Source organism: Natator depressus, chromosome 2 (genome assembly GCF_965152275.1).
Source record: "Natator depressus isolate rNatDep1 chromosome 2, rNatDep2.hap1, whole genome shotgun sequence".
Classification (NCBI taxonomy): domain Eukaryota; kingdom Metazoa; phylum Chordata; order Testudines; family Cheloniidae; genus Natator; species Natator depressus.
Genome location: NC_134235.1, coordinates 35,744,617 through 35,756,988, shown reverse-complemented (window position 1 = coordinate 35,756,988; position 12,372 = coordinate 35,744,617). Strand labels below are relative to the sequence as shown.

The following is a 12,372-nucleotide window of genomic DNA, read 5'->3' as shown; positions in this document are numbered from 1 at the left end:
CAGCTCTTCCGGTCGTTGCTGTGCGCTCTGACTTGACCCGGAAGCATTCCGGGCTGGTTCCGGTCTGTGCAGCCGCGAGGAGCGGAGCGTGGCGGCGGGATGAGGGTGAAGGTGCTGAGCCGGAACCCGGATGATTACATCCGCGAGACCAAGCAGGATCTCCAGCGCGGTGAGCGCGCGGGCAGGCGGAGGCGGTTGGTTGGTTGGGGAGGAATCTTCGGTGCGCGCGACGGACAGGTGCTTGGGGGCGAACCTGGCGTAATGGCTGTGCGGGTGTCCTGAGCCCCGTTCCCCGGGGCCCGCCTTGTGCTGGGGCCACCCGCCAGAGAAGAGGGAGCATGGGCCTGGCAGACTGGGCTAGGAGAGGGTCCGGCCTGCGAGCCCCTTGGACAGGTGTGTACAGCGCCTAGCACACCAGCGTCTTGGTCCCCTGTGTGGCGCCATCCCAGGCTGCAAGTAAGTAACGATAACACTGTCGTGGGGTGCAGGCTTTACAGATTAGTAAAAGACGGTCAGGGAGATTAAAGCCAACACCTACAGAAGTGTCTGCTGATTTTGGATATCTCAGTAACTCGATGCCCGAGGCACCTATGTCTTTCGCCAGAACACACTTCATTCCCTTTTTGCAGTCTGTGCCACTATCCACTGTTCAATTTACTCCCAACAAGAATTCATTCACCACTGAAACTGTGTTCTGAATAAGTCAGGGGTCCTATGGAAAAAATGGTTGTGATCATGGTATCAATGATGGTATCATAATGCTAGTGAATAAGGTATCAGAATTAAGGATATGTGTGCTAGCTTAATTTTGACATTGTTGAACAATTGACTGCTTCATTTTGCAGCCTCAGTGTTCTTTTAGTGTAGGGATGTATTTTTCTTTGAAACTTCCCAGGCTGAGTTTTCATCTTGTGCATTTATTTTTTTAGACACTAGAATAATGTTTTGCATTACACAATAAGAAAAAGACTGCCTCTTTCTATATAAGGACATGCCCCAATAATGTATTGGGAGTTGGGAATGCAGGGTTCTGTTTCTGACTCTGGATATGGATCATGATCTAGGTGAGGTAGTCAATAGGCGGACTGCAGGTCAAATCTGGACCCCCAGATGCTTTGAATGGACCCTCAAATCTTTTCATTTACCTATTATTATTTATTATTTTCTCTGGAGTCCGGACCTTGACTATACCTTGACCAAGAAATTTGGACCTTGACAAAAAATAATTGACTACCCTGAGGTTAGACTCAGTGGTTCTCAAACTTTTGTACTGGTGAGCCCTTTCACATAGCAAGCCTCTGAGTGTGACTCCACCCTTAAATATGTAAAAAAGTGTTTTTAATTTACAACACCATTATAAATGCTGGAGGCAAATCGGGGTCTGGGGTGGAGGCTGGCAGCTCATGACTCCCCATGTAATAACCTTGCAACCCCCTGAGGGGTCCTGACCTCCAGTTTGAGAACCCCTGGGTTAGAGAAAGGGTCTGGGAGTTATGACTCTAGCCTGCTACTTATTTTTCAGTGATGTTTTGCCCTTATGTAGCGCTTGTTCATCTCTGGATCCAATGGCATCTAGTAAAGATGGGTGTGTCAGAATAGTACCACATTACGAACAGTCTCGTCCTGATCAGATTTGGCACATTCTTTTTGAGAGATGATGTGATCGTGCTCTAACGTAGGGGTTCTAAACCTTTTTGTTTCTGAGGCCCCGCCAACATGCTGTAAAAAACTCCATCACCCACCTGTGCCGCCACAACTGGTTTTCTACATATGATACTTTTGGGAGAATTTTGCGTCACTGCAATGCACAGAATTTGTCCCCAACAGATTTCTTTGCTTCCCCCCAGAAGAATGATTTTCTGATGGGGAAGCAAAGGGAAGCTATAAGAGCAGTCATGTGACCCTCCCCAGCAGTATATTTTGGGTGCCTGGGGCAGCTGGCAGAGAGGTAAATTACTGTGGGGCAGGGGGTGGGACTGGGGAAGACCTGGCTGGTGGCTCCTGCCCAGCACCAGGCTCAGTTGCTAGTCCCAGCTGGGCTGAGGAGGATGGAACTTCCTTTTCCCCTGCACTGCATCCGGGGCTGTGTCAGACCGACCCCCACCGGATTTCTCCCCTGGCTGTAGGAAGCTCTGCAAACTCCACCTTCTGCGCTTCCTGCACCTATTTCTCCTCAGCTGCAGGGGGAGGGATCTCTGTACAGGGAGCTGCTCCCCCATTTGCCCAATACCCGTGCAACCAGACACTCCCTGATGAGCCCCCCCACACACAACCAGAACCCCCCTGATGAGCCCCACTTCCCCTGGACCACCTCGGCAAGTCACCTGTACCTGGATCCCCACCCTACTGAGCCCTGACCAGCTGCACCTGGACCCCCCTGTGGAGTCCCATTATTGTTGCCTGCAGAACCCCCCAACAAGTCCCTGTGCATCCAGATCTCCCCTCCCCCACTGAACTGCCCCCACACAGAACCCTCTCAACCCACACCTAGATTCCCCCCACACTAAGCCCCTTCACACTCGGATCCTGCCTTGCTGAGCCAGCTTGCCCGCACCTGGCACAGAGGGGCAGAACCCTGAGGTGTTTCTGGGGCAGGCCACGTTCTTATGCTGTGTCAGGGTTGGGTGTAGCCTCACTGCTGAGTCAGATTTCAGAGCAGCAGCCGTGTTAGTCTGTATCCGCAAAAAGAAAAGGAGTACTTGTGGCACCTTAGAGACTAACAAATACTCCTTTTCTTACTGCTGAGTCAGTGTCCCGGGGGGAGCTGCACAGTGATTTCCCACCTCTCTGCAGGCAGTGGTCTGTGCTCCCCAATTCCATGCTGGAACCTCTACGTTTATTTGACAAAATTTGCACAATTTTAAAATATTTTGTGCAGAATTTTTAATTTTTCGGCACAGAATGCCCTCAGGAGTAATATAAAAGCCAGAGCTCACATTAATGGGTAGCAAGGAGGGCAATTGCCCAGGATCCCACGCCACAGGGTGCCCCTTGAAGCTAAGTTGCTCAGGCTTCTGCTTCAGCCCCGGGTGGCAGGGCTCAGGGCTTCAGTCCTACATAGCAGGGCTTTCAGCCCTGGGCCCCAGCGAGTCTAACACTGGTCCTGCTTGGCAGACCCCCTGAATCTTCTCGTGGACCCCCAAAGGGCCCCAGACCAGTGGTTTTCAACCAGTGGTCTAGTGGATGAGATTTGGGTCTTCCACTTCCTAGTCTATTTGTATGCTTTTCCCAGCTTTGTCAGATATGAATGTATGTAAACTCTTTGTCCCACAGTTATCTCAATTGTGTAATAGGGTAAGGAAGAAACTAAGTTTCATAACGTAGGGATATGGTACCTTGCTCAGTAATGAGTGTTACGAAATGCAGGGAAATATTGTTCCTCATTGGAAGAGGTGGGAGTAGAACTCATGGTCTCCTAACTCCACTAGACCAGAGGCTATTTTGGTTGTGCAGAAGAAAAGATGTCATAAATAGGCTATGTCTACACTACCACGGTAAGTCAACCTACGCTACGCAACTCCGGTAATGTGAATAACATAGCTGGAGTCGACGTACCTTAGGTCGAGTTCCTACGGGAGAAACTCTCCTGTCGACTTACCTTACTCTTCTCATCGGGGGTAGAGTACAGGGGTCGACTGTAGAGCAAGCGGCTGTCAATTTGGTGGGTCTTCACTAGACCCGCTAAATCAATCACCGGTGGATTGATCTCTGAGCATTGATGGTTATGTGGTGGGGGATGTGTGTGTGTATGTATGTATGTGTGTATTCCCTCCCACCCACAAAAGTGTGGAAGAAACAAAATAATTACAAAATATCCTTGTCCATTGGCATTCTCAATACTGGCTTTGTTTTGGTTCTTTGAGCAGGTGATGTCTCTTGACAGGCAAGAGCCTTTTAACTTTCAGTTCCCAGCCTGCTCACATGACTAGTATAAATCCAATGTTTAGTTAAATTATGGGCATTTTAGTTTCAGCTCTTTTTGAAATATAAGACAAGTGTTGATAGCTAGAAGTCTAATCTAAAAGTAAAATCTTTTACAAATTACTTGACACTGTCCTTTTAACTTCTTAATTTAAAAAAAGCTAGTAGGACTAACTCTAAACTTAAATATTTCAGTAGCTGGTGATCCCGCAGATCACTTTGCAGTTATCAACGTGACAGAAATCCCAGTGTTGTGGGAAAATATATTCTTTCCATCATGGCAGGAAAAATCAAAGGGAAATTTATCTTAATTCAACTTAACTTGCACCACAGAGGATGTCATGGGTTCTTACGATTATCCATCTTATTCCAGTTCCAAGAAACTATGATCCTGCATTGCATCCATTTGAGGTTCCACGAGAGTATATGCGAGCCCTGAATGCAACAAAATTAGAACGTGTGTTTGCAAAACCTTTTCTTGCTTCACTGGATGGTCACAGGGATGGAGTTAATTGTATGGCTAAGCATCCACATAGTTTGTCTACAATACTTTCTGGGGCCTGTGATGGAGAGGTAAGTGAATTTGCCCCCTCCCCCCCCCCGAAAAAAAATGAATACAAACTTTTTAAAAAAAATATAAGAATGGCCATACTGGGTCAGACCAGTGGTCCATCTAGCCTGATATCCAGTGCCAGATGCTTCAGAGGAATGTATAGAACAGGGCATTATAGAATGATCCATCCCCTGTTGTTCAGTCCCAGAATTGGTCAGTCAGAAGTTTAGGGGTACCTAGAGCATGGGGTTTCCTCCCTGACCATCCTGGCTAATACAATAATTCCTTTCACTGCACTTTCTATGGTCCCTATCCTGCAAGCAGGTCTAAGCCATGTGGAGCAGCTTCCAGTATTGGGTTTGTAAAATCGAATTCTTGCTGGTGGTAGCAGTGACACTCACTTCAATAAAGAAATTTTTAAAAAATATAAGGGAAATGTGATTGTAAGCCCACAAAAAATAGACATGGCTATTCAGGGGAAGGTTTGTTTTGAACTCCTTGGAACACATTTTCTAAAACTAGCTAGATTTCAGGCTGCTGTTGTCCATTTGACATGACTTTTCATGACATCTTATAGCTAGAAAACTACTAAATGGAAAAATGTTTTGGTATTCTTTTAACAGGTTAAAATTTGGAACTTGACCAAGCGAGAATGCATCCGTACTTTACAAGCACATGAGGGCTTTGTACGAGGGATATGTGCCCGCTTTTGTGGTACTTCTTTCTTCACCGTAAGTATAATGTTGGTATGACATATAGAGCATACTTCCACCATTGGTTTTCCAATCAGAAACTTAGTGTAATCATTTGGTGAGCTTCTCTGTGGTAGCATGTTTAAAATGTCAGTAGTTTTTAGGAATAATGTCCACTAAACTCCATTTATATTGCAAACCTAGCCTTTTCTGTTTCTGAACAAAAATGTTTGGTGCTACAACGCATTTGTTAACCAAGACTAGGAATTTTCTGGTGTTCTCCCTTTAATAAGGGCAACTCAATTAATTTGAGTACGTTATTTTACCTACTCGTTTTGTATGGCAAACTGTGTTCATTGAAAAACACTATGAATAGTTACAATGATTCAAGATGGTTTCAGTTGAGTAATTAAAGTCAAAGTTCTGTCAGTAAACATCCTTTCATTGTCACTTTATATCAAGTATAATGGGTTTAAGTGCACATAAACTGACTGTGATAAAATATCAGTGTTTTGGTGTTCAGATGAAAACAGGACTAACATCTAACAGTGAAAAGCATGAAGTATGGAGGACAGAATGAGTTGATGGGTCCTCTTGTTAACAAAAATCTTGTATGTCCATCTACCGACAATGGAATGTGTATCCGCTGCTCTGAAGTGGACACTAGATAAGTGTCATGGGGCGGGGGGGAAAGGTTTGGGTAGTTGCATAACATAGGAGCTTGAATTGTGTAAATAGAATAAATGTGTGTTAAATACTCAAAGAGCTAGCTGTATACATTTTCTCCAATGCTTCTAGGTTGGTGATGATAAAACTGTGAAGCACTGGAAAATGGATGGCCCAGGATATGGGGGAGAAGAAGAACCACTGCATACAATTCTTGGAAAGGTATAAAAATGACTATTCTCTTGTTACTACTTAAGTTAGTTAAGCATGGACTAGTGGGGTGGAAGGTGATTGATTGTGGATCTGGGATTTATATTTCTGCATTTTCTCCTGGGAATGTTTTATGTTTTTCAAAGACTCAAAAAGTAATAACAAATTTTTTTTAAGTACATCAGAAGCAGGAAGCCTGCTTAACAGCCAGTGGGGCAACTGGACGATCGAGGTGCTGAAGGAGCACTCAAGGACGATAAGGCCATTGCAAAGAAACTAAATGAATTCTTTGTGTTGGTCTTCACGGCTGAGAATGTGAGGGAGATTCCCAAACCTAAGCCATTCTTTTTAGGTGACCGATCTGAGGAACTGTCCCAGATTGAGGTATCGTTAGAGGAGGTTTTGGAACAAACTGATAAATTAAACAGTAATAAGTCACCAGGACCAGATGGTATTCACCCAAGAGTTCTGAAGGAACTCAAATGTGAAATTGCAGAATTTCTAGTCTGTCACCTGTCATTTTAAATCAGCTTCTGTAGCTATCCTCCAGTCATCTGGTAATGTGACACCTATTTTTAAAAAGGTCTCCAGAGGTGATCCTGGCAATTACAGGCCTGTAAGCCTGACTTCAAGTACCGAGCAAACTGGTTGAAACTATAACGAACAGTATTGTCAGACATATAGATGAACATAATTTATTGAGGAAGAGTCAACATGGTTTTAGTAAAGGGAAATCCTACCTCACCAACCTACTGAATTCTTTGCGGGGGGTCAACAAGCATGTGGACCAAGGGGATCCAGTGGATATAGTATACTTAGATTTTCAGAAAGCCTTTGACAAGGTCCCTCACCAAAGGCTCTTATGCAAAGTAAGAGGGAAGGTGCTCTCATGGATTGGTAACTGGCTAAAAGATAGGAAACAAAAGGTAGGTATAAATGGTCAGTTTTCAGAATGGAGAGAGGTAAATAGGGTGTTCCGCAGGGGTCTGTTCTGGGACCAGTCCTATTCAACATACTCATAAATGATCTGGAAAAGGGGGCAAACAGTGAGGTGGCAAAATTTGCAGATGTTGCAAAATTTGCAGATGATACAAAATTACTCAAGATAGTTAAGACCCAGGCAGACTGCGAAGAGCTATAAAAGGATCTCTCAAAACTGGGTGACTAGGCAACAAAATGGCAGATAAAATTTAATGGTGATAAATACAAAGTGATACGCTTCGGAAAACTTAATCCCAACTATACATATAAAATGATGGGGTCTAAATTAGCTGTTACCACTCAAGAAAGAGATCTTGGAGTCATTGTGGATAGTTCTCTGAAAACATCCACTCAATGTGCAGCAGTAGTCAAAAAAGCAAACAGAATGCTGGGAAAAATTAAGAAAGGGATCGATAATAGGACAGAAAATATCATGTTGCCTCTGTATAAATCCATGGTACGCCACATCTTGAATACTGTGTGCAGAAGTGGTCTTCCCATCTCAAAAAAGATATATTGGAATTGAAAAAGGTTCAGAAAAGGGGCAACAAAAATGATTAGGGGAACGGAACAGCTTCCGTATGAAGAGAGATTAATAAGACCGGGACTTTTCAGCTTGGAAAAGAGATGGCTAAGGGGAGACATGATTGAGATCTGTAAAATCATGACTGGTGTGGAGAAAGTAGATAAGGAAGTGTTATGTATTCCTTCTCATAACACAAGAACTAGGAGGTCACCAAATGAAATTAACAGGCAGCAGGTTTAAAACAAATAAAAGAAAGTATTTCTTCACAGAACACACAGTCAACCTGTGGAACTCCTTGCCAGAGGATGTTGCGAAGGCCAAGACCATAACAGGTTCAAAAAAGAACTAGATAAATTCATGGAGGATAGGTCCATCAATGTCTATTAGCCAGGGTGGGCAGGAGTGGTGTCCCTAACTTCTGTTTGCCAGAAGCTGGGAATGAGCGACAGGGGATGGATCGCTTGATGATTACCTGTTCTCTTCATTCCCTCTAAGGCACCTGGCACTGGTCACTGTTGGAAGACAGGATACTGGGCTAGATGGACCTTTGGTCTGACCAAGTAGGGCTGTTCTTATGCATGTGTGGACAGGAGTTAGGTTAGAGGCGACTCTTGAGTTATACCTCTCGTTAATATTGCTGTGAAAACAAGCCCTTAAAGTGCTCCATCTGTTTGGCTTATTAAAAAGATTGAGAGGTGACTTGAATAGAGTGTATAAGTACCTCCATGGGGAGAAAATACCGGACTAAAGGTCTCTTTATTCTAACAGAGAAAGGCATAGCAAGAACCAGTGGCTGTAAACTGAAGCCAGACAAATTCAAATTAGGAATTAGGACAGATTTTTAACAGTGAAGGTGGTTAACCGTTAGAACAAACTGCCTATGCAAGTGGTGGATTCTCCATCTCTTGATGTCATCTTATTGACTGGATGCCTTTCTGGAAGATAGTCTTAGTCAAATACAAGTTATTTTTTAGTTAAATGGAAGTTATTGGGCTCAATACTGTGTTAACTGGGTGAAATTATCATAGGTCATTATTCAGGAGATCAGACTACATGATGATGGTTCCTTCTGGCCTGCATCTGTGAGATGTGATAGTGGTTTTGTTTTAAGTAACTTAAAAAAAAAGCTGATTTTTATGGCATCCTCCACCACAGTGCACATATTTTGATGCGTTTTTTTTGTATGTGAGCTAGGGAGAGATTTTAAAATTAATTATGGTACTTCCATAAGGAAAATTGCTAACAAGATTCAGCTATACATTTTTGTGTAACATATGGGATCTATTTGACTGCCTCTGGAAATACATTAAACATTTTAAAGTTTTTTTTCATGTAGGCTATGTTACCACACTTTTTAATATGTTGTACGTCAAAGTAAAATGTTCAGTCAGACTGGTTTCAAACTGTCTGAGTGACAGTTAATACAGGTTTCACTATAAATATAATCAATAAAAATTTACAAAAAAGAACTTGCAAACAGAAAATGAAAGGCTACAATATTCTTAAAATAGCTAAATGTGAAAGACTAAAACATGGTCAGCAGGGCGTGATGGTCAGCAGGGCGTCATCAGTAATTTAAATAATAAATGTAACAAGTTTTTCAAGTTGTTACACAAAGTTGAGTTGAACATTCCTGTAACTAAGTTCTTTTGCCTTTTAAAGTCAGTGTACACAGGAATTGATCACCACTGGAAGGAAGCTGTATTTGCAACTTGTGGGCATCAAGTAGACATCTGGGATGAACAAAGGACCAGTCCCATATGCTCTTTGACATGGGGTGTTGATAGCATCAGCAGTGTTAAATTTAATCCAATTGAGGTAATGTTTTCTTTATACATACTGTATGTCAATATTTTATTTGATCAGTACGAGGACTAAATCATGTTAACATTTAGAGATTCATATTAAACTCTCTTCAACTGTTTGTTCCAACTGTAAATTTCCAAAACCGTATTTTTAACACCGTTATATAGCATGTGTTTTTTATTTATTTATTTTTATGAAAGTGGTGACGTTGCTTCAGTAGGTAATACTGAAGATAGTCTTTTGTATACATACTAAATCAATTACCAACATCGTGTTGAGGGGAATTTTGTGATGGGATGTACTGTCCTTTAGATTAGCTGGTGAACATGTGAGAGAATTACCACTTCACAAGTGGGGAAAAACGGATTGATTTCTGTTTGGTGAAAACAAAGCTATTTCTGAAAAAAGCCCTCGAATTGACTGTTCAGCTGTACATAAAGAATAGCGAACCCATTTACTAATGGTTAAAGCAAATAGAACACATTTGACACCAAAATTTTGTTTTGTCAAAGGAGATTCAAGATCATGTTCCTGTTCTGTGATTGCTTTTATTCAAACAGTTTTCTTAAAATTTTAAGAGTCATATATTAGAAGAAAGTGGTTATGTCTGTACTTAAATTAGCAAAATAGCAGTTGCTTAAATATTTAGTGTAAAATATATACCATATCTATTCGTTCATGAGCCGAATATTTTTGGTAAAAAAGTGACGCATCAAAGAGCGGGCGTCGGGTTATAAACGGGTCTACACCAAAATTTGATGATTTTAAACTCTATGAAATCATTGAATTGAATATCTAATACATTGTTGTTTTGTTTACCTGGAGCGTCTGCAGGCATGGAGCCCCTCAGTTCTCTGTGGCCGCGGTTCGCCGTTCCCAGCCAATGGGAGCTGCGGGAAGTGGTGCGTCACTTCCCACAGCTCCCATTGGCTGGGAACAGCGAACCGCGGCCACAGAGAACTGAGGAGCTCCATGCCTGCAGACGCTTCAGGTAAACAAAATGTCCCAACCCGCCAGTGGCTTACCCTGACAGGCCGGGAGCCAAAGTTTGCCGACACATTTATTGATGTCAATACTGCAGCCTTTTAAAATTGCAAAGTCTTTGTTTAGTGGACTAGATTGGCTTGGAAAGAATACTAAAAGAGCAGTGCTGCAGATCTGCATGACATTTGACCCATGCATTTTCACAAAATGCTATGCCTTACAAGCCAATCAGAAAAATACAATGAACGATAGTACTATAGCACTGGTGTCAGTCTGCTACTGTGTAATTTGATCTCTTCATGAATTTTTCTACCAATGGACCTCATAAGTCTTGAGCCAATATGAAAATATAACGTGCAGAATCGATGGAATCGCTAATAAAATTGAAATAGCCCGTTATCCCCACAGACATGCCAATCTACAGGGCTGCTTTGAAATAAACAAAGAACAATAATAATTTGATAGTGATAAAGCAGGTGACATTCCTATATAAAATCCTACAAAATCTATAACTACAATAATAATATACTATTTTCATGCTAGTATTTAAAATGAACAACGGTGAAATCAAAAGAAAAAGATCTGCTTATCACGCAGTGTTCAAATTAAAGTTGTTGAATATACAGAAGCAAACAATAATTGTGCCGCTGCTCGTGAATTCTGTATCAATGAGAAGCAAGTAAGAGAATGGTGAAAAAATAAAACAATACTAAAAGACATGCCAAGAAGCAAGAAAAAATGTCCAACAAGGTGTGCTTCATTTCCTGAGCTGGAGAAAGATCTCAATAATTGGGTTGTTGAATGTCGACAAAATGGGTACATTGTCACTAGAACGGGAATTTGTCTGCATGCTCTGCAAATGTTGAAAGGTGACAAATACAAGTCATTAAACCATCAATGTGTGTCACATCAGTGGGTTGGTGTAGTCACTTCATGAGCCATCATAGTCTCTGTCTTCATCAGCGAACAAAGATAGCGCAAAAGCTGCTGACAGATCTGGAAGAAAAAATTGATTCTTTCCAAAGGTTTATTATAAAATATCGAAAGGAATATGCATTTGAACTGTTACAAATAGGAAATATGGATGAAACACCGATGACATTCGATCTCCCGAGCAACAGAACGGTAACCGGTGTTGGTGAAAAAACAGTTTTAATTAAAACCACTGGCCACGAAAAAATCCATTTTACAGTGGTTTTATCTTTGGCAAATGGATCAAAGCTTCCTACTGTTGTTCTTTTTAAAAGAAAAACCTTGCCTAAAACCTTGAAATTTCCTGCTGGTGTCATCATACGTGCACACGAAAAGGGATGGATGGATGAAAGTGGGACTATTAAATGGCTGGAAAAAGTGTGGAATAAGAGACCAGGAGCATTTTTCAAGAAACCTGCTATGCTCGTTTGGGATGTGTTCAGGGCACACAAAGACGGATGAGGTGAAAAATGTGGCCAAAAATATAAAAACTACTTTGGTTGTAATACCTGGAGGCTTAACTTCAGTTCTACAACCGCTTGATGTCTGCCTGAACAAACCCTTTAAAGACAGGCTATGGAAAATGTGGTCTGAATGGATGTTCTCAGGCATGGCGAAGTTGACAAAAGGCAGGAATCTTATGAAGCCCGAAATCAGTCTGGTCACCGAGTGGATCAAGCACGCGTGGGTGTCCATTCCCTCGGAAATAATAGAAAAATCATTCAGGAAATGCTGTATCAGCAATGCACTCGGCGGGTCAGAAGATGCCATATTTCATGATGACACAATAGAGGTTGATGATAAGGAATCTGAGTCTGAGGACGACACTACCGACATCTACGATGATGATGCAGGTGCAGCTGTGACTGAAGCTAAGTTTCAATGAACTGTTTGGAGAATTGGAGACTGATTCAGACTTTGAAGCATTTTAAGACTTTTTAAAGTCTCATATTGTTCTAAGTTACTTGTTTTAAATATCCATTTACTGATTTTAAATATTGACTGTAATTTTGAAGGTGAATACATATTTGTTCAGTTATTATAACAACAACAGGTTTTTC

The 12,372-nt window shown here is 42.0% G+C and overlaps 1 protein-coding gene across 1 annotated transcript in view; it reads left to right on the top strand.

Moving 5' to 3' along the window:
• The first annotated feature begins 29 nt into the window (after window positions 1–29).
• The window catches only part of DCAF13 (DDB1 and CUL4 associated factor 13), a 44,509-nt gene continuing 32,166 nt past the window's right edge, over window positions 30–12,372 (top strand). The window contains exons 1-5 of the mRNA XM_074942985.1: window positions 30–169; window positions 4,295–4,494; window positions 5,098–5,205; window positions 5,965–6,054; window positions 9,212–9,367. Of these exons, the coding sequence (XP_074799086.1) occupies window positions 100–169; window positions 4,295–4,494; window positions 5,098–5,205; window positions 5,965–6,054; window positions 9,212–9,367 (624 nt within the window). The 5' untranslated portion in view covers window positions 30–99. The remainder of the gene's footprint in view (window positions 170–4,294; window positions 4,495–5,097; window positions 5,206–5,964; window positions 6,055–9,211; window positions 9,368–12,372) is intronic.